Source organism: Panthera pardus, unplaced genomic scaffold (assembly GCF_024362965.1).
Source record: "Panthera pardus isolate Hobbes unplaced genomic scaffold, ASM2436296v1 HiC_scaffold_13, whole genome shotgun sequence".
Classification (NCBI taxonomy): domain Eukaryota; kingdom Metazoa; phylum Chordata; class Mammalia; order Carnivora; family Felidae; genus Panthera; species Panthera pardus.
This window is the reverse complement of record NW_026526688.1, coordinates 133,546,294-133,568,503: the sequence shown is the minus strand read 5'-3', so window position 1 is coordinate 133,568,503 and position 22,210 is coordinate 133,546,294. Positions and strand designations below refer to the sequence as shown.

The window sequence follows — 22,210 nt, the reverse complement described above, 5'->3', positions numbered from 1 at the left end:
TAACTGATAAACATTTGAGGTGTTCCCTCTTTTTGGCTATTATGAATAATGCAGCTATGAATATTTGTGCACGATGTTTTGTGCAGACATATGAATTCAATTCTCTAAGGTGTATACCAGGAGCAGAATTGCTGGATCGTAGTTTAATTTTTTGAGGAAATGCCATTTTCAAAGCAGCTGCACCATTTTACTCTCTGCCATCAATATACGAAGGCATTCTGTTAAAAATTTTTGCACAAATATTCATGAGGAATATTAGTGTGTAGTTCTATGTTCCTGTAATGTCTTTGTCTAATTTTGCTACCGGGATATGGGAATAGGGTAAATTTGCCACAAGGCTAAGTGTTTGCCCAGTGTGAAGTGCTATAAATATCTGTTAGAAGAGGGTATCCAAATACCACATGCCCTAAGTTTCCCATTGGATAGAGAAGGGACCCCCACAGCATAGATTCTTAGAGCAAGCTGGACAGAGCCAGCGAAGTTACAAAACCATAGCAAAAAAGAATTGATATGGGATGCTAGACTAAATTAAAAGTTCTCTTTGGGGCACTTTCATGGCTTAGTCAGCTGAGCATCCAACTCTTGATTTGGGCTCAGGTCATCATCCCAGGGTCATGGGGTCGAGCTCCACGCTGAGCCAAGAGCCTGCTTAGGATTTTCTCTCTCTCTCTCCCCCTCTGCCCCTTTCCCCTGCTCACTCTCTTCTCCCTCTCTCTCTCTCTCTCTCTCTCTCAAAAAATTCTCTTTGAATTCTAATATTGTATAACCCCATGATTATAGATAGGAATTGAAGTAGAGTGAAAAAGTAAGATTTCTAGACTTCAAAATGGTGGTGTGATTGACAGAATAAGTGGTCACTTAACATCTGAGAGGACATGTTAAGTTAGGGATGACAACAGAACATCCACCAGAAATATCCCAGGTAGGCAAAGGAAAACTCAGGACTGCAGCCACCAGAAATATCCCAGGTAGGCAAAGGAAAACTCAGGACCACAGCTGCTGTCATCACTAGACACACAAATCCGGCCATCTTGGGAAGTGAAATGTAGGTGCAAGAGCTGAATGAACCAAATCCAAACAGCCTGACAATAGCCAAGCCACACAACTTCACCAGGAAAACAAAGGTGAATGATCAGAACAGAGTTTTGGTCTTTGTTGAACAAAGCTGGGATGATTTCTGATAGACAATTGGGTTTGTTTATCTCTGTCATTATTGAGATTATCTCCAAGTGAAAAAGATAACAAAGTTAGTGCTGTGGGTCTGGAAGATTTGCAAATACATAATATCTAGAGTAAAAATCCATCAGTTTAGAACCTTTAAAGACTCTGTATCTTGACTACTGTACTTTTATTGCATCCTATCAAATGTTATCGCTTCATCAATTTATAATATGTTGTTTCTATTTTTTCTGACTAATAAAGACTTGTTTTCCAAGTCTCTACATGTCTTAATTGGAGAACAGGACTTAGTCACACATTAAAATGCATAGCTTCAGTGCAAGGGGTAAAGCATGCATAATGGGACCAGGGGCATGGGGAGCAGAGCCGTGGAAAGAGCTCTCCTGCTTTGGACTGGGGCCAGAGAGGGGCCACCGTGCATGTAAAGAAAGACAGAGAAGCGAGTGGAGAGCTAGGAGATTACATTCGATGAAAGCTGAGAAAGGAGAGACTTCAAATGTAGGCTAAAAGCCAAAAGTAGATCAAAAAGGATGAAAACCCAAGAAGTCCACTTAGGACCATCCAACCTTCCCCAGTGTTTTGTGCCTCTACCCCAGAACCATCCTTTCCTCCGCTCACCTCCACCCCCAGCTCCCAAACCCAAGCTGCCTTTTGTCCCTGTCTGGATGACAGAACCAGTGAAAGAATAAATCAAAAGGAAATGGGTAAATGGAAATGAGAGATCCTTCAGGCCAACAAAATATTTTCTAACTGATGGGGAAAATTACACAATCTGTCTAAACATGCACAAACTGCTTCTAGACACTGTTAACGCTGCTCTATTCAATGAGGTGAGGCAAATGGAGCATCACATAACACAACCCGCGGGAAAACAAGAGTTTATCCACCTCAAATCCAGGTCCAGAGTCTGGAAACTTCTTAATATTCATTGTTTGAGTTCTCACAGCAGACCGCTTTGTGCAGGGTATATGTCCAATCTGTGTCTGTGGCCCAAATGGCCAAGAGACGGGGAGGTGAACCACCTCCCAGCCCACCAAGGGGAAGGAGACCCTCTGCAGGGCTAAGGTCTTCTGCAGGGATAACAAGGGTCCTCCAGCACTTCATCAGGCCTTCAAGTCACCATCGTTCTTCCTCATAATACAGATCACCAATGTTTCCATCTAATTACCTTGCCTACAAACCATCTATGATTATTTTGACATTTTCTACCAGAGTGTTCATACTCTTGGCAAAGCACCAACCGCTCTGTTTCAAGGATATTAAAAATACTCCTCTGCACTCTCATTCATTGCTGATGAACTTGCAAAATGAGATACTTTGACGATATAGATAAATTACACATGGGTTTACGCTTTAGCCCAACAATGCTATAGGTTATGGGAATCTATCCCTAGAATGTACTATCAAAACTATGAAAAGACATGTGCCCAAGGTTATTATATATGTATTCAATATACCTTTTCTACCTGGCAATCTCTGGCAGTAGTGTTCCAGGAGAGTAGAAGTGGAAACTGTAAAGCCCCTTGAAGCTTCAGTTTGGAAGCAATAGGGCATCACTTCTGTGTCATTGTATTAGTCAAAGTAAGTCACCAGACCAGCCCAGATTCAAGGGATGGGGAATAGGTACCCCCGTCTGGATGGGAGGACGAACCTTATCACATTACAAAGGAAGGTGCATACAAGAATGGAAGGAATCTGTGGCCATATTTTGCGATCTATCAAAGACAAATACTAAAATATTCGCAGTCAAAATAATACGTGGAGCTGGCCTCAAAAAAAATCCATTGGGTAAGTGGGGACAGAAATGAAATGCGATGGATCATAAGTTAATAATTGCTAAAGCTGGGTGAAGTATACCAGAGGGTTCACTATTCTTTCCACTTTTATATATATTTGCCATTTCCCACAGTAAAAAAATAAACAAATGTCCCTTCCATCTTTGTGGAAGACTGTATATCTCCCACAGTGATAGCAGTGGGAGACTACTATCAATCTGGTGATTCAGGATTTTTTTGTATCATATTTTACGTTGAGAGGCTTTGTTGTAAATCTAGTATAATGCATACACCGGCATGGGGGTATCTAAAGCATCTTCTGCCCAACCCTGGCTGGCCTTGGGCTTTTCCTTCCTCAGTGCTGCTGTGTACCTCTCTGCACTTAGAATATTCATCCTTGAGGAACAGCTCCCATTGCCCTGTAGACATTTTTATTTGCATTATCTCACATACTGTGCCTTACATAAGTGCTTGTTTACCTATCAATGTGTGGTACACTTATCAACTCTGAGTTGCTTAAGGGCAAGGACTATATTGACCTCCACACCCATAGGATCTGGCAGTCTCATGCTATAGCATCTTGGAGGAGCTCATTAAATACCAAATAAATGTATAAATCAAAGAATGAACCAATGTATCAAAACACTGGTGCTAGGACAATGTTCTCTCTGCTCTTCCTCATATGTCACATATCTGCAAGTGAACGTTGCAAATCTTAGTGAAATGATCCCTTTACACTGAATTGCAATGGTAAACATCCCAACCGTAATCCAGGAACAGAAATTTTCAATTAAGAGATAACTAAAACCATGCTTTCCCAAGTTCAAATGTGAAAAACATTTTGAGGAGCAAATATTTAGCTGATTGGAGTCCTTTTCAGAAATCCAGACTTAGGTAACTCACAAGTGATTATAATTTCCCTTCTCCTCTTATTTCTTTTAATCTTCTATTTTCTTTTTAGTCTTCTAAGATTTTCTTTTATGCAATCCTATTTTATTGCTGCTTATTCAATGAATAGAGGCTTTTTCTTTGTTTCTCTTTGAAGCAATCACACAATATACCTTACTCTGTAGCTTGTTGCTTTTTTTAATCCACTTAATCATAGGTATCCCTTCAGGACAATACATGAAGCTTAAACTCATTTGCTTAAAGAATGAAGAGTACACCATGATCTAAATATGTCATAATTTCTTCAATCACTTCATTAATGATGAATAAATTGCTTTGAGTGTTTTTCCATTATAAACAAAGTGATGATAAACATTCTTGTATGTATTTCCCTTGAAATAATTCTTTTATTTCTGTAGATTCCTCAAAGTGGAATTGTTTTATCAAAGGTTTGTTTTTTACTTTTAATAGATACTGCCATATTATTTCACAAAAAGATTGTTACATTTCACAATCTTTCCCACACTGAATATGATCAATCCCTTTTAATTCTCATGAGAACATTGAAAAATGCATCTCACTGATAGCTTGTTATACTGTCTATGTGCTTGTGCTTTCTGTCATAGTCCCTGACCTTTTGGATGTCCTCTCCCAAGCAGCCTTGCTTGTCTGACTTTTTCTTCTTTACTTGTAGGAGCTCCTTTAAAATTAGACTATGTATGATCATGCGTAATCAAATAGCTTCAGCGAGCTTATTGCATGGTTTTGACTACACTGACGGATTTTGCCATAATAAATAATGAACACTGAGATATTCTCATGTGTCCATTTTTTTTAATGTTTTATTTTTATTTTTGACAGAGAGAGAGAGAGAAACAGCATGAGCGGGGGAGGGGCAGAGAGAGAGGGAGACACAGAATCGGAAGCAGGCTCCAGGCTCTGGGCTGGAACTCATGGACTGTGAGATCATGACCTGAGCCGAAGTCGGATGCTCAACCAACTGAGCCACCCAGACGCCCCCACATGTGTCCCTTTTTTAATGGTTTCTGAGTTTCTTGTCTTGTTAAAGATCTCCTCTCCTGAGAGTATTTGAATGTCGTCCCCACTTTTTACTTCTTTTTAGGTTGATATTTTGTATTTATATTTTTAGCTCATCTAAAATTTATAATTTATATGGTAGAAGATCAGAGGCTAATCTATTGTCTTCTATAAAGAGGGGCAAGTGTGTTAATCTAATTCACTAAATAATTTTCCACTAAATTGAAGTCCCAACTTCATTATGTGTTACATGTCAAAATGTACTCAAAATGTACTCTAATCAAATACTAGACTTTTAAACACAGTGTTTTCAGAGTGAGTTTTCACATGTGGTAGAGCAAATACTTCCACATAAGTTTTTTTCAAACTTGTCATAGCAGTTCTTGTACATATGTTATTCTTTATGAAGTTTAAAATTATTTTATCCTGGGGCACCTGGGTGGTTCAGTCGGTTAAGCTTCTGACTTCGGCTCAGGTTATGATCTCACGGTGTGTGAGTTCGAGCCCCCATCAGACCCTCTGCCGTCAGCACAGAGCCCACTCCAGATCCTCTGTCCACTCTGCCCCTCCCCTGCTCATGTTTTTTCTCTCTCTCTCTAAAATAAATATTTTTAAAATCTTCAAAAAAATAAATTAATTAAAGTAATCTATCCTATTAAGAATGTTTACTTTGGGGCGCCTGGGTGGCTCAGTCGGTTAAGAGTCAGACTCTTGATTTTGGTTCAGCTCATGATCTCATGGGCCGTGAGTTAGAGCCCCACATCAGGCTCTCTGCTGTCAGCACAGAGCTTGCTTCAGATCCTCTGTTCCCCTCTCTCTCTGCCTCTCCCCCACTGGTTTTCTCCCTCCCTCCCCCCACTTCTCTCTCTTTCTCAAAAACAACTAAAAAAAAAAAAAGAATGTTTACTTTGAGCAAAGACTTCTTCCTAACTAGAGGAACAGGTAAAGGAAGAAAAGCAGTTTGCCACAGTTCTCAAACCCCTGTCCACAAAGAAGGTGTTTGGGAAGCGTTTCCCAACTCTTAGCCTACAATAATGCTACATTCCTTGACTCTTCATACTAAGTCCTGGGAGAAATTCCATATTACATCACTCTGATCTTGAACTTCTGGAGAAATTGCACAGCATGTTTCCACTGAGTTGCTTTGGCACAAACAGCAGAAAGGTAAGATTCATGACTGTGGGAAGCAAATGTGAGATTTCTAGCAGACTGATTCTATATCCTCAATTACATAGGTTTCTGCTTCCATCCTTTACATGACTGTCCAAACCCGTGGTGTTTGGCAGATGGTGCTCTGCCAGCTGTTACAAACACCCGCAGAACTGTAAACAGTGAATGTGTGTGAGTGCAGTGCAAAGTCACACCTTTGGTTTTATTGCCATGAAATTCCAGTGTGGCATAAATGGAGGATGTAGCTAACTGGGTCTCTTGGCTGTTCACATATAGGAAAATTGTTGGCCAAGGCTGACTTCAATAAAACAAGATTCCACTTGCACTGAGAAGAATGGCATCATCATCCCCAAACTATTACAGAAAATCATGAGACTGCCTCAGCAAGTCTGGACAAACAGGTAAATCCTGCACCTCTCTTAAAATAAGTAGATTATCTATATACACATTATATTAAAATGCAATGTGTGTAAGTATACCATTTTGCCATTGGGTTTAAATTATTCAAATGCTCTTTTAGTATCAAACTAATAAAATTAGGAACTCTGACACTCAAAACTATGACAACACACACTTGCTTCTCCACTAGAAACAAAAGTAAAAACCATCTGGCTAAGCAGACAGACATGGGGTATGCTATCATATCAGGTGAACAGAGCCAGTCCCGGAAGAGTTAAAGGCCAGGTTTTCCATTCCCAGATATAAATGTTACTCCTGTCTGCTGCTTCTCAATAACAATAACTAGCATTTATTGGGGCGCCTGGGTGGCTCAGTTGGTAAGGCGTCCGACTTCAGCTCAGGTCATGATCTCGCAGTTTGGGAGTTTGAGCCCTGTGTCTGGCTCTGTGCTAACAGCTCAGAGCCTGGAGCCTGCTTCCGATTCTGTGTCTCTCACTCTCTGCCCCTTCCCCGCTCACACCGTCTCTCTCTCTCTCTCACACACACAAATAAACATTAAAAAAAAATTAAAAAAACAATAACTAGCATTTATTCAACACTGCCTACTAAGCGTCATGCTTTTAGATATATTTTATCTTTTCATCTATACAATAACCATATATGTTATTGTAGTGTTTTTTTTTAATTTTTTTAAATGTTTTACTCATTTTTGAGAGAGACAGACAGACAGACATAGACAGAGCACGAGCAAGGGAAGGGCAGAGAAAGAAAGAGACACAGAATCTGAGGCAGGCTCCAGGTTCCAAGCTGTCAGCACAGAGCCTGATGTGGGGCTCACCCCTACGACCTAGGAGATCATGACCTGAGCTGAAGTCAGACGCTTAACCAACTGAACCACCCAGGCACCCCATAGTGTTTCCATTTCATAGGCAAGGAAACTAAGGTACAGAGAGTTACCAAAACTTGCATGAAGTCACATGGATTCAATCTAAGTTCTGTCTCTTAAGATGATCTCTGGCTCTCCACCGGGCCATGTCAGACTGACCTGAAGAATCTGAAGTTCTATTTGCCAGATGTCTGCTAAAGGACCAAGAGCTACTTTAAAGGTCAAAGGTCCAAATTGGCCACTGAAGCCCTCAGGCTCCACCACCACCCTCGGTCAGAATCCTTTCTCTGCAGTTCACGACACAACTACATCCTCAGGTAAGTATGGACCTTGTATATCAAAAGTTGTCAAACTAAAGACTGTGGCAGCTGTCCTGAGTTGCACCAATAAACTGATTGCATTTCAAGCGGGGTTTTTATAACACACACAGGCAATTAGAAACTTTCCTTCAGTCATTCACTCAATGTCGGTGGAGCGCCTACCACCATCAGGCTGGCACTGAGTATGCAAAGCTGAAGAAACCCTCAAGGAGATTACAGACCTAGTGGGTGAGGCGGATTAGGAGATCAGCTATTAAAACGCCCTCCTACAGATGATAAGAATTGCATACTTGATGCTATGGGGACAGATTGGGAAGCCATCTCTGTCAAATAGTTTAAGGAGAAACATTAAAAACTGGGGTGGAGGGAGGGGGACACAGAGACCTTATAACTTGCTTATCTTTTCCTGTTGTACAAAATACTTAAAAAGACCTCAGATCCACTTCTGGTTTATACCCAAAAGAATTGAATGCAGGGACTCTGACAGATTTGCACGCATTGCACGCACAGCAGCATTATTCACGACAGCCAAAAGATGGAAATGACGGATGTGTCCATCAACAGATGAATGGATGACTACATGCGCTATATACGTATGATATACAGCCTTAAAAAAGAAAGAAAATTCTGACATGTGATACAACATGGATGCACTCTGAAGACATTATACTAAGTGAAGTAACCCAGATACAAAAGGACAAAAGTTTTATGATTTCACTTGTACGAGATACTTAGTCAAATTCACAGAGACCGAATGGTGGTTGACAGGTCCGAAGGGAAAGGAGAGTTATTGTTTAGTGGGTACAGAGTTTCAATTTGGGAAGATGAAAACGATACGGGGATGGGTGTTAGTGACTGTACAACAGTGTACTAAGGCCACTGAACTGCACACTTAAAAATGGTTAAAATGGTAGATTTTTATGTACTGTATACTCTTTAAAAAGGACCTCAGAGAGTCTAACCCATTGACTTTACAAAAGAGGAAACTGAGGTCCAGAGAGGTAAATTGCTCAAAGTCACACAGCTCCTTGGGCAGAGACTAAAACACAGACCCTGACACAGTTCTCTTTTATCTGCCTCATATAATAACTCATGCAGTATTTTGTGCCTGGTGAGATTCTAAGTACTTTATATATATTAATTCATTCAACCTTCACAACAATCCATGAGGTAGATTATGCTTCCCCCTATTGTAGAAGTGAGGAAACTGAAGCATAAAGAACTTATATAATCCGCCAACATGACAGTTAGCAAGTGACAGTTCTACTTCCTGGCTCCAGAGTAGACTTTACTACTACTCTGTAATGCTAGATCTTAGTTTTCATGTCCTACCCTCAAAGGCAAGAATACTGTCCATCTTTAGGACAGTAGATTGCAAATATGTCCCCAATTCTTCACCCCATTCTTAGCCATGCCCTCTGCAGTGTGACTTTGCAGCTCATCCTTCAAGAGGCAGAATCTACTTCTCCATTCCTTGAATCTGGAAATGGCCAATGGAATGTGGTGGAAAGTAATGATGAACTGGTTTCCAGCCCAGACATCAAGAGACCTTATATGCTTCCTCTTTTTCAGAACCCTGCCTCTGACATATGATTGGGTCTAAGCTAACCTGCAGGAGATGAGAGACCATGTGGAAGAGAGCCCAGCTGTCCCAGATGAGGCCATCCAAGACCAATCTACATTTATCTAGTCCCCAGACATGTAGAAGAACCCAGCCAAGGTTTGCTGAGCTCAGTCAAGGAATAGGATAATTTTTTAGATTCCCCATACATACCAGCCAGTAGCTTTCTAGCACAATTACAATGAAGGATAATGTTATGACTAGAAGGGACAGAATTGGCTTTTCAGGCTGTGGGAACAACACGGGCAAAGGAAAGGTGGGAAAGTGCGGGGTATATTCAGAGAATAGTGAATAGTCCATTTCGACTATAGACCATTGTGCTTATTGGGAAATAAACCCAAAGAAGTAGGGTAGACCTGGCTTAGTTGCTACCTAAGTTACTAGATTCTGAGAAGCCTTTAAATGCCTAACATGTTCATTTTCCCTTTACAATACCATAGGGAAGTGTTAGGATTTCCAGCTACAGGAAAGAGGTCCCAAGTCAGGATTTAAATATAAATAGTCTGACCCCAGAGCCAGCCTCATCCACTTACTACAAAACCATGGTGGAGAGAATACTGTGAAGATACTTTCATTGGCCAAGAAAGAAAGTATGAGGGCCTGCCCTGAGGAAATGGCCTTGGAGATAAATAGGAAGAACTGGCTGTGAGTAACAAGCAAGAGGATGGGCGACAGGTCTAGACATCGGATTGAGTGAATGAGGTGAAGACTGAAAAGAGCCACAGGGGACTGCTTAGATGCTGAGCCCAGATGCCTGGGACAATGATCAGCATTATCTTCAGATACACAGAATGCAGAAACTGGCTCATACGTGTTGATTCTGAAATGCCCTGCTTGGGGTGAACAAACACATGAGAACTACAGGTAGATTGAATGAAGCACAGAATTAAGGCATGAGAAATATGTGAGATCTGCAGAGAGCTAAACCGCAATTTCCTCATTTGTGAAATAAAGTTATTGTTATAATTCTTCATGAATTTTATCCAGCATGAAAACAGAATTCCAATCAAGCACTGTCTCCTTTATTTTTATTTTTTTGGCCTAGAAGTTATTTTTGTTGGTAATCAAGTGGGAAGAAATGTAGTGAACTTCAATATCGTTTCACTCAATAATACTGAATTTTCTCCGACTTGCAATTTTTATTGAGAGTTAAGATTTTATTCTCATATCTATAAGCTTTTGAAAATGTAATATTTAGTCACCATTCTAAAATTTCATTTCTTACAGGTTGTATTTTGCTTATTTTTTGTTTTGTTTGTGAGACTCAGAATCAATTTAAAAGGCAAGGGTGGGGGGGATAGTTAATAATTACTGCATGTACCTGGCATCCTGCATGTATATTTCCTCCTTAAAATATAGTCATGTGGGGAACAGGTAATTTTAACCCCATTTTAGAAATGGGGAGGAGGCTTATAGGTTAAATAATTTGACTAAATGAAAAGCTAATTAGGTATAGAGTTGGCAAAGGGAAGCAAAATGAGTTTTATCTTTTATAGACTTCCTACTCACTAGTGCTTTTATTATAATGTTGGCTAAGAAAAGATGAAGTTAATAAATGTTCTCTTTCCCAGAGCAGAAGTGTTTGAGAACACTGGTTTAAGATTTATGCTCCTACTCAGAACAGAAGACCGAGTTGTGTTAATAAATTCATGGAAGAATGTGCCTAAATGGCAGACTGATGAGAAACAGATGTGACTTCAAATCTGCCTTCTTCTATGCTCGGCTGCAGCACTTGGCAACCTCCTTAGCCAATCTGAGTCACAATTTTCTCAGCTGTAACATTCAGAAAAATAAAAGGTCACTTACAAGGTTATTATGGGAACCAAGAAAGAAGAGAGAGTACATGAAAGCATCTACCTCATGCCCCTCAACAAATTCAATAAGTAACATTTCCTTTCTCTTTCCAAAAGCAGATAGGTCCCGCATTTATCGCTGATAGGTAGACTCTGTGGAAAGAATATTTATCATCTTCCAATTATTACATTAATGATCAAGTTTATTGAATTTGAAACCACAATGCAAATTAATGCATTGTTTTGAATTCGTGATTCTTTTCAAGTCCCTGGTAAGTAGGTAACTAAAAACATTACCATATGAAGATTAATTCCTCTGCATGGCATGAGCCCCTTAACATTTACAGGTGAAATATGTTCATGTGCTAAGCATTCAACACATGCAGGGAACTAGAAACCCAGAGCTGCAGCTGATTCACTAAAGTGAACTCCCAGCACCATCAGCACCTCTGATTCATTCCGTGAATCGCATAATAAATCTCAACTAAATGGCACACACATTGAACAAAGATTTACATTTATAAGTCATTCTTCCCCTGGGCAGGAGGTGAAACAGTTTGTTAATAAGGAAGCAAAGAATCTAGAAACACCACTGGGGTTTTTTTTGTTTTTTTGTTTGTTTGTTTGTTTTTGCTTTTATCTTTCTGATTGTGACTTCTCTACTCTTTCTTCAAATGCTCTTTTTCAGCACCAAAACATGTACTCCCAAAGATATGTGATTAATTCATCCTCATTAAAGTGTAAATCGATGATAAAGCCTAATGTCTCCCAAGGACATTTATTTACACCATAATTGGAAATAAGGTCCCTGACTTACATGAAAGGAATTAGATTCTAGTGATGAATGTTTAGTCTGCAAAGCAACAAGAAAGAACATTTTTAGGGACACCTGGGTGGCTCAGTCAGTTAAGCATCCAACTCTTGATTTCAGCTCAGGTCATGATCTCACAGCAGTGGGTTCAAGCCTCACGTAAGGCTCTGTGCTGAGTGTGAACCCTGCTTGGGATTCTCGCTCTCTCCCTCTCTCTATGCCCCTCCCCCACTCAGGCATGCACACTAGTTCTCTCTCTCTCTTTCTCTCTCTCTCAAAATAAATAAACATTAAAAAAAAAAAGATAACATTCTTAGTCCTAAAACTCTGTATGTTGCTCTCCAAGTCAACTCATTAGGCCATCCCCCTGCACTTAAAACAGATATGTCTATCATATACCCTTAAAGCTCCTTTATCCAGTCCCCCTAAAGACTTGTTTCTTAAAGTAGACTCAAATGTAACACCTGATGAGAGCATGGAGGGTCCCATTCTGGTTCTGCCGCCACTACTACCACCACCACTCCAGCTACCAAACAAACCCATCGTTAGCTTCCTGGGATTCTCGGCCTACATCTTGGGAGACTGTGAGCCAGGATTGTGGAAGCTACCAGTGTGGGTGAGAATGAGTTCATGCCTAGGAAGGGCCACAGGGTGAGGCGGAGACCTGCTTCTCCTATGACATATGAACCAACCCCACTACTCAGAGAAACAGTTGCCAGTGAAACAGAAGACGATCACAACAAAGTACATCTTAAGCTCAGAAAGGAAACTCCTTGCAGGACTGAACTCCATAATCTCTACCTAAAGATTGGCAGGGTTTTGAACATGAACGTTTCAGTGCTATCAGGGGCGGGCTTCTGGGTTTCCCTAGTGTAACTTACCTGAGATCCATATCTCCATCGACCCAGAAGGTGAAAATGTTTGAGATGGTTCCCCCTGGGCAGCACCCCATGACGAGAACAGCAACGGCTTGGGCTGGCTTCAGAGAGAAGCTGATGGCCAGGAGATAGGCCGTAAGAGGCATGAGGCCAAACTGGCAGAGCAGTCCTACAGCAATGCCCCAGGGTCTCCTGATGTGCGACCATAGCTTCCGGAACTCCACAGAGCATCCCAAGGAGAACATGAGCAGGGCCATCATCACAGCCGACACCACTGTGAAAACAAGTTCCAGGTTCCCATGTACCTCCGGTCCCACGGGCAACTCCTCCTCCGAACTGTTAGCAGGGCAGGCTGAGCTGCTGGAACAGTTTGCTCTCATCTCTTCATCTCCTTAAGACAGCATGACAAATGAACATCTGCTGCAACAGCTAGGCAGGTCTATTCTTCCACGTTTTGTAATAACACAACCAAGTCATGCATGGAGAGTCATTCCAATAGCTATTGGCCAGCCAGGTGATTCATCCTAATCTGATCAATGTATTCATGAGTGGCATTATAAAAGTAATTATCATGGGCATGAAACATATAATAAACTGGTAAGTAAGGCTTTCCACTTCTGTTCTTACTCACCACTGAATATTCAAGCGAAATGAGACAAGCAAATTTATTGTCAAGTGGAGTGACTGGGCTGTGTCGTCAGCATCACGCTATGTTCCAAGAAAATAGGTTGAATGCCAAGACATAATTTCTCCAAATTCAATGGGATTTCAAAGAACCAGGATGTAATGTTTTGCAGAGGGGAAATCTAACTGGAAAAAACAAAGGCACTAAGCCAAAAGCCACTCCCCATAGCATTAGCAAAAAAACTCTATCGAAAATATTAAAGCGAAAGATCAGTTATGAAATGTCGAGAGGGACTAAGGATATTTTCAGGAGTGCTTCAGAATTAGTTTCAGTTTCTCTTCTTTCTATTTCTACTAGAATTTGTCTCTAAAGCCAATAATTAAACACCTGTAAGAATAATATGGTACTAAGCACCTGATTTGTTTCATCAAATGTGGAAAAATTCTGTACCCAAAATAATTCAAGGAAGCTGTCACTTTCCTTTGGAGAACAGAGTCGGCTTTCAGATGCCACACCCCTGGCCCTCGTGGTGAGGTCTGGGAATTCTGCAAAAGAATGTAGTTAAGAGTTTGTCATGAAGGCTGGAGACAAAGTCTGAGGCCAGTTTCTGACCGCAATGGCCCAGGGGCCCTTCTGTGTTTCTTAACCACACAGATGCACATTTCATTGGCAAAACCAGACAGGAAAATATGGTTCCATGAAACTAAACCTACAAAAGAGCAGATGCCACACCCTTTCTCACAGAAAGCAGAAAGTTTATTTATGTGGCAAAGGTTGGCAACAAGGCACACTTTGTAAAACACCTCTACCTGTCTTAAGAGGTGTATTAGCTATGCATTGTTTATTTTTGGACTAGCAAAGTATTTTCCATGACAAAATGCTCTGAGCCTGTTTACTACATAAAAATACAAGTTAAATACAAATTCAAAAATAAAATCTAACTATTCGAAGAAAGTATAAACTGGCTCAGGCAAAGATACCTTAAAAGCAGCTCTGAAGTTAAAACCTTGCTGGAGGCCATCCGAAGTCGGCACGAGGGCCTGCTGCCACCAACTCTTGATTCCTGCCCAAGAATAAGCCTACATTTACACCAAGCTTGGTAAGCCTGCCAGAAGACAACCCAGAACCACCTGTGCTGACTGATGCAGAGCTAGGCAGAGAAATGGACACTTAGGAATTGGGTTAGGTCTCTGGAAAGCAGAGATGCGGTCAAGCTGAAGAAGAATGGAGGAGGGAGACAACAAACATTTCTGAGCACTACTATGTAACATGACATGCTAGGTGCTTTACACATATGTGTGTGCCTGGTAAACCAGAACTTTTTTTTTTTTTTTTTTTTTTTTTTTTGCTTTAGTGAGAGAAGGTATCACATTATTTCTGTCTGGGTAATGTCAAAAGGGCTTTCGGTACATCTTCTTTGTTCCTGGAATCAATCAAATGGCCCTTCTTAATTATACAAATTTGAGTTTAATAAGCCACTCAACATCAAGGACAATGTGATAGGAACTTTTGTGATTTGGTTGGTACTTAGCCCTGAGAGCTGGGGAGAAGGGGGTTATGTTTTCATAGTGGATATTAGGAAACTTCTAAATTGGAAGGTGACCTTGGACACTTACTTTTTGAAATGCAGTGTTATCAGAATCTCTCAAATGAATTAGGATGGTTCCAACTGAGGTCCACTCTTAGGAAAAGATACTAAAGTCCAACTGCCCACCATGAAAGCAAGGGGTGTCTGGACTGGTAACGATTTCCTCTGGATCAAGTCACCCTGGTACAGCTGTCACAGGATGATACAGGACACAATGTTTGAGTATGTAGATATAACCTGAAAAGAAGTAACCTTGAGAGGCCAAGTTCAGCACCACCATGCTGTATGCAAGGATCTGGACTAAAAGGGGCGTGGTGGCAATGGGTAAGAGCCATGAATTGGGTGGAACCAGTTCATTCAAAAGGTCCCAACAAAACAGCAGTAGCTAAAACCAGGGCCTATCAATGAATGCCAGGCTTTTCCCAATTTGTCTCCCAAAGGAGGAGACTCCTTTGAAAGAGTAAGCACCTGGAGTTCTTGTCAATATCTAAAAGGAGATTTTTAAATAGGGGATTCTAAATTTATTGGCATGTAGGGATTCAAGTGACTAGAAATTTTTAAAAGGCATGACCAAATTTATACCCTAAGCTAGTGAGTGAGGTAGTTCATGAAATCCCATTCAATCTTTACATCTGTTCTAAGAGGTAACTACTATATTAAAAAAATAAAAATTAAAAAAAAAAAGGGGGGGCGCCTGGGTGGCTCAGTCGGTTAAGCGTCCAGTTTCGGCTCAGGTCATGATCTCACAGATCGTGGGTTGGAGCCCCGCATCAGGCTCTGTGCTCACAGCTCAGAACTTGGAGCCTGTTTCAGATTCTGTGTCTCCCTCTCTCTCTGCCCCTCCCCTGTTCATGCTCTGTCTCTGTCTCAAGAATAAATAAACATTAAAAAAAAAAATAAGAGGTAACTACTATCATTTCCACTTCACAGATAAGAAAACAAAGGCCTACTAGGGTCATATAATTTGTCAAAGGTTATTAGACAAGTAAATTGTAACAGTAGAATTTAAATCCTAGTCTAATCCTTAGCTTGTCCTCATTTCCCTGAAACACATTGATGGGAAGCAATGAAAGTAGTTGATAGCATGATCATTCTGAAAAGACTGACAATCAGTTAAACATAGTTCAGGGATAAAACACCACAATTTGGCATAAAGATGGAGAAACAAACCAACTAATCCCTAATCTCTAAATTTGTTTCATATGCTCACAAACTTAAAATGCATCTGACTATGTGTAAAATATATGCATCTTAATTTTGAGATCCAGTTGTACAAATCACAGGAAATATTTCATGCATTTCTATTCTCTGCAAATAGAGTTAGAGGTGAAAGATATTCTTCAGGAAAACCAGCTGAAAAGCTCAGACTTTTCTGTCCGGGAATGTAAAGGCTAAAGGAAAGTGCCAAAAAGAAAGGTAATTAAATGTGGCTGAGGAACTGTTTACCGAACTCTGAAAATTAGTACAAGGAGAAACTTCTAGATGCTTGAAGGACATAAAAAATCCTACAGGTTCCAGGGCACCTAGTTGGCTCAGTTGGCAGAGCATTTGACTCTTGATCTTGGGGTTGTGAGTTCAAGCCCCGTGTTGGGCAATAGAGCTTTTTCTTTTAAATGTTTATTCTTGAGAGAGAGAGAGACAGACAGACAGAATGTGAATGGGGGAAGGGCAGAGAGAGAGGGAAACACAAAATCTGAAGCAGGCTCCAGGCTCTGAGCTGTCAGCACAGAGCCCCATGCAGGGCTCCAACTCACAAGCTGTGAGATCATAACCTGAGCCAAAGTCAGATGCTTAAACGACTGAGACACCCAGGTGCCCCTAGAGCTTTTTTTTTTTAAGGGGGGAAAAATCCTATAGGTTCCAAGAGTTTAGGTAAACTCATGTGATATATCCAAAACAAAAGGAAATTATGTTTTTGATCTAAATTATTTATTACTAACTTAATCCAAATTAATTATTTAATCCAAAATTAAAAAGAAATTGGCAGCAAAAAAAAATACACTGTTATATGACACAAGGTAAAAAACCTAATTCTATATATTTTTTTAGAAACCAAACCTCAAAAATAAAAATGCTATCACACTGCAGAAAAAAACAGGTGGGTATTTGAACAGAAAATTCACAAAACAATAGTCAACAACCATAGATATCAATATCACAAATAACTTTTTTAAGTACATTAAAATAAGATACTATGTGTTGCCTATCACTAAGAAAACAATTTTAAGGTGAATGACCTTGTTGATAAGAGTTGAGTGAAAGTACATTCTCATATACTGCAAGTAGGATTGAAAATTCATATAATCTTTCAGGAAAAAGTCTCGCATTATGTACTAAATAGCCTTTGTCTCTGTAAGTCTAAAAAGCTGTCTTAATAAATAAGCGGTGATGTGCCTGGGTGGCTCAGTCATTGAGCATCTGACTCTTGATTTCAACTCAGGTCATGATCCCTGGGGTCATGGGATCAAGCCCTGTGTCAGGTCCTATGCTGAGCATGGAGCCTGCTTGGGATTCTCTTTCTCTCTTGGTCTCTCTCTCTCTGCCCCTCTCTCCTCCTCATGCACTCTCTACAAAATAAAAAATAAATAGGGGTGCCTGGGTGGCTCAGTCAGTTGAGCATCCTACTCTTGATTTCAGCTCAGGTCATGATTTCATGGTTAATGAGTTCGAGCCCCACATGGGGTTCTGCACTGACTGCATGGAGCCTGCTTGGTATTCTTTCTCTCCCTCTCTCTCTGCCCTTCCCCCACACGCTCAATAAATAAATTAATTGATTAAATAATTATTTAATAAAAAATAAGGACACCTGGGTGGCTCAGTTGATTGGGCATCTAACTCTTGGTTTCAGCTGCAGGTCATAATCTCACAGTACGTGGGATCCAGCCTTGCATTGGGCTCTGTGCTGGCAGCATGGAACCTGCTTGAGATTGTCTCTCTCCCTCTGTCTTTGCCCGTCCCCTGCTCACACACTCTCCCTCTCTCAAAATAAATAAATAAACATTAAAAAAATAATAAAATAATAAGTAAAGTGCTTATCTTAAAAGATAAAAAAATAGGCTGTAATACTGGCAAAAATTTATTAATTACTTGGCAGCAGATGTTTCTATTTATAATAGAATTGTTATTTATAAACACATTCTTATTTATAATACCATTATTATTTATAAAAGCAGAAAACTGGAGATTTAAATTCCCAAAGTGAGACTAATTTAAGTAAATTATTATACAATGATATATTATGCAATTACTTAAAGTGTAAACATTTTGACAATGAGAAATATTTATGTTAGAAGGTTAAGCAAAAAAATAAAAGAAAATAAAAATAGGTATAGATATATAATGCTCCCAGCCATGTTAAAATAATAAACACATAAAGAGACCAAATTTGACTCCAAAATTTTCAGTGATTGCTTCTGTACGTAGGATTATGGATGACTTTTTTCTTCTTTATATTTTTTGTACCATGTAATATCTTTGAAATGGCTGTGCGTTATTGTTTTATAACCAAGAAAAAAGGAGCTGAAGAAAAAGGAACAGAGATGGAGGAAGTTGTGGTTATTTCAAGCAGCTCCTAAAAGTTGATAACAGTCTGGTGACTCCACGAGGAGCCAGACTGTTGAGATGATTCAATCATTGTCTTTGTTCTTAGGTTTTTATAAGGGAGGCTTACAAATACCAAAGCTTCCAGGTAAGAGATACCTGCATAACATGGAATGTAAGGGCGTGAGAAGGATTAATGGGCCAAGTCAGGACACAGACAAATGGACTGACCAAGTGTTTAGCCTGAAACAGCACCTGCTCCACCTTCAGAATAAAATAACCAGAAGGGAAAATGAAGCACCTGGAACCAACTGGAAAGGCCTGTTTACCTGCACAGGTGGTATGCTATTTATAATAGTATTTGTGGTCCTTTTCCCAACACCCTTTTCTGGCCTCAGCTCATCAGATCAAATGTTATTAAGATTATAACCATAAATTTTCATAGGCTGAAACCCTAGAATTATAAGAAGAAAATCTACAAGTTGTAATAAATAAAATTAATGGGATTTGTCAGCCATTACCACAAATTACTGATACTAATTTTCTATGATAATAACAGTAGAAACAACTACCATTTATTGAGTCTTCCCTAGGTACCGGGTCCTGTGATAGATCCCTTATATATAAAGGGTAGTCGAATGTGCCACTCCAAAATATGCCACTTTGGACAAGGATTATTTTAAGCAGAAGGCAACTGAGAAGAAGCAGATACCAGAACAGCTCCCTGCCATCCCTCTATATGCCTAAAAACAGGACAGAAATTTGTAAAGTTATCCCCCTTCCCCTCTCCACCAGGAAGAAGAGAAGTTAACACCAGAGACAACTAGAGACCCTCATCAGCCCAGAGAAATCCGCATCAGAAGAATCTACATCACAAACCCTGCTAGAACTAGCTAGCCCTTATCTACCATTAGTTACCCAGTATTTGTCTTCCCACAATTTGCCATCCCTACAGGCTCAAAATCCTTTTTCTTTGTCTTGTCACTTCTCTATTATTCTTTTAAGATGCTATAAAATCCCAAGTTCTAATACCTCTTTGAGATACTCATTTCTGAGTGCTCCCATGTGTATTTGCAATGCACATGTTAATAAACTTGTTTTTCTCTTGTTAATCTGTCTTTTCAGTCTGATTTACAGGGCCCCAGCTGGGGAGTCCAACATGAGGAGAGAAAAAAAAAAGTCTTTCCTCCCCTACACATATTTCATTTAATCCTCCCAACAATCCTGTCATTGAGATACTATTATTACCCTCATTTACCTATGAGTGAAGAGAAACTTAGAGGTTAAACAACCTGCATGGGCTAAGCTAATAAATGCTAAGGCAGATCATGAGAGTTGAATCTAGGGTCCATACTATACATGAAAAATAGATGAAATAATTAAAGTTCATAAGTTCATGAGTTCCACTTGTATAAAATATTATTCTTCCCACTCAAACTATATTGCACATACTGGTCACTATTAGTCACCTTCCTAAACCCTTAACTCATGTGCCTTATCAGATGCTGCAACAGGTGCACAGTAAATATGTGTTAACTGACATTATGAAAGAATAATATCCATGCTGAAAAGGGTAATATCCTAATTTACATGTCTGAATAACTCTTTCATTTTGAAGGAGCTACCCAATTCAAACATTCATGATCCTATATTCAAAGAATATTTCTTAATATTCCCTGTGGGTTATAAGCTACTTTATAGTGCCCCCCCCCAAAAAAAAAGAATGCATAAGCAAAACAGATCCTTGACCACATAAACCAGCCACTGCCAGAAAAGAAGGGTGGGACCAGGGAAAGTCAGACATTTTTCAGTAATGATGAAAATGGCCATTTATCCCTTCTTTATATACTCTCAACAGAGGTTAAACCCTAAAGCCACGGCTTGAAAGGCTCAGAAGTGTTTTTTCTCCACCCTCCATCGCTAAGCCAGAGGACATGCACCTAGTACTCTAGCCAAAATTATTCAAAATAAAGGGTGCTGTGGAGCTCAAGCATTTCATAGGAAAACCAGGGATTAACTGTAAGCATCTGGTCCAAACTTCCAGCTTTTTGATCTGACATTTTCTAGCTACTATGCCTGGAACATTTTAAGTGCTCAATAAATACTAGCTAGTGTGTTGGTTATTATTATTAATAACATCTGTTGCATCTAACCCAGAAAAATAACAATGTCAGTATCAAAAAATAAATTCTCCTTTCCTCCTGCTTCCAATTTTCTGATTTAGTTTTCAAAATCTTTTGTTATTACAGCTTAGAAATTTCTTTCAAATACTAAAAAAGCCATGAAGGGAAAAGAAAAAGAATTTTATATATATATTATATAATTTTTAATCGATGTATATTAATATATTTTATAATTTATATATATATATATATATATACACACATTTGTCATGTGATTTCATGATAAAGAAGATCATTATTAGGAAATAACCCTCCTTTTATCTCAAAGGAAATTATGTCAGCTTTTTCTACTATTCACATAAAGCAATTTTTTTTAACATTTATTTTTGAGAGACAGAGAGAGACAGAGCATGAGCAGGAGAGTGCAGAGAAAGAGGGAGACACAGAATCCGAAGCAGGCTCCAGGCTCCGAGCTGTCAGCACAGAGCCCAACGTGGGGCTCGAACTCACAAACCACGAGATCATGACCTGAGCCAAAGTTGGATGCTTAACCTACTGAGCCAACCAGGGGCTCCTAAAGCAATTTCGATATCGTTAAACTGCAGTGCTAGAATTCTGACATTCATTCTCCTGGGAATACCTGTGTTTTGATACAACAGAGCTCCTGGGGAAGGAGGTGGTGCACCCAGTAAATGTTTGTATATTAGGTTCCAGTTATACTTACCTTACCTGTTCTACATATGTGGTGAAAGCAGGAGGCTAAATTCCTCAGTAACTAGTCACATGGTGAGCAATCTCTAAAACAATGAGAGAGGAAGTCTGCTTCTGGAACTTGAAAGGCGTTGCTTTGACAGAGAGTTAATTTGATGCAAGAAAAAAACCCGACACCTGCAATTGATGTCCCTGAAAAAGATTACACCTACATTCCAAGGCTGTGAAGGTTGCAAAGTGCAAAACAAGTCCTTAGAGTGGAGGTGGAGGATTTGAAAAGGAGAGGGATTGAAACTGAAAGGAGACATGAATGGAAGGTAGAAAATTCCAAAATAGAGCCTGAGACTCCTGGTACATTGGCAACTTTTTCTACCCTAGGGATCAATTAAGACTGATACATTATACCCATAAGTGCAATTAAATTGCACCAAGATCACTAGGTTCTTCTTATAGGTTGTATCAGTTCTGAGGTACAGTGAAAACCTCTGTAAACTTCCCTATCAATGCCTCTGTTGTCTTGTTCCCCTTTTTTTCCTCAATGAAGCAAAAGAAAATTGTAATTGAATTTCATCTTCAGGTCCATAATGGCAGGCTGATGGCTCAGTGAAGTCTGAATAGTTTCAGCAACCCCTCTGCCATCTTCCCCAAATACCAAAGAAGGAATCTCATGTCTGTGGCCCAAAACCATCTGCAAGACTAAAGGGCCAAACCTTTTCATTATATATATTACCCTGTTTTCTCTCTATCACACTATACCGACTATGTTAGGGTTAATGGTGTATTATTTGGCCATTGGTTGCAAGATCCAGACTAAAGACAACTGAAACCCTGGACTTGGGGCTATGGCAGTAAGTGGATATGATTT

General features: G+C 39.8%; 2 protein-coding genes across 4 annotated transcripts in view; both read right to left on the bottom strand.

The window, feature by feature from the left end:
- Nucleotides 1-13,383, bottom strand: part of SLC10A6 (solute carrier family 10 member 6) — a 31,028-nt gene extending 17,645 nt beyond the window's left edge. For both annotated transcript variants that reach the window (XM_019465089.2, XM_053901401.1), the window contains exon 1: nt 12,762-13,383. In XM_019465089.2, coding sequence (XP_019320634.2) covers nt 12,762-13,138 — 377 coding nt within the window. In that variant the 5' untranslated portion in view covers nt 13,139-13,383. The remainder of the gene's footprint in view (nt 1-12,761) is intronic.
- CUNH4orf36 (chromosome unknown C4orf36 homolog) overlaps nt 1-22,210 on the bottom strand; it is a 42,398-nt gene that overhangs the window by 5,264 nt on the left and 14,924 nt on the right. The window contains exon 5 of one of the 2 annotated variants that reach the window (XR_008421737.1): nt 14,902-15,160. The exons of the other annotated variant lie outside the window; for it this stretch is intronic. The gene's annotated coding sequence lies outside the window, so the exon portion shown is untranslated. Of the gene's footprint in view, nt 1-14,901; nt 15,161-22,210 lie in introns of those variants that run through there. 2 annotated transcript variants of the gene reach the window in all.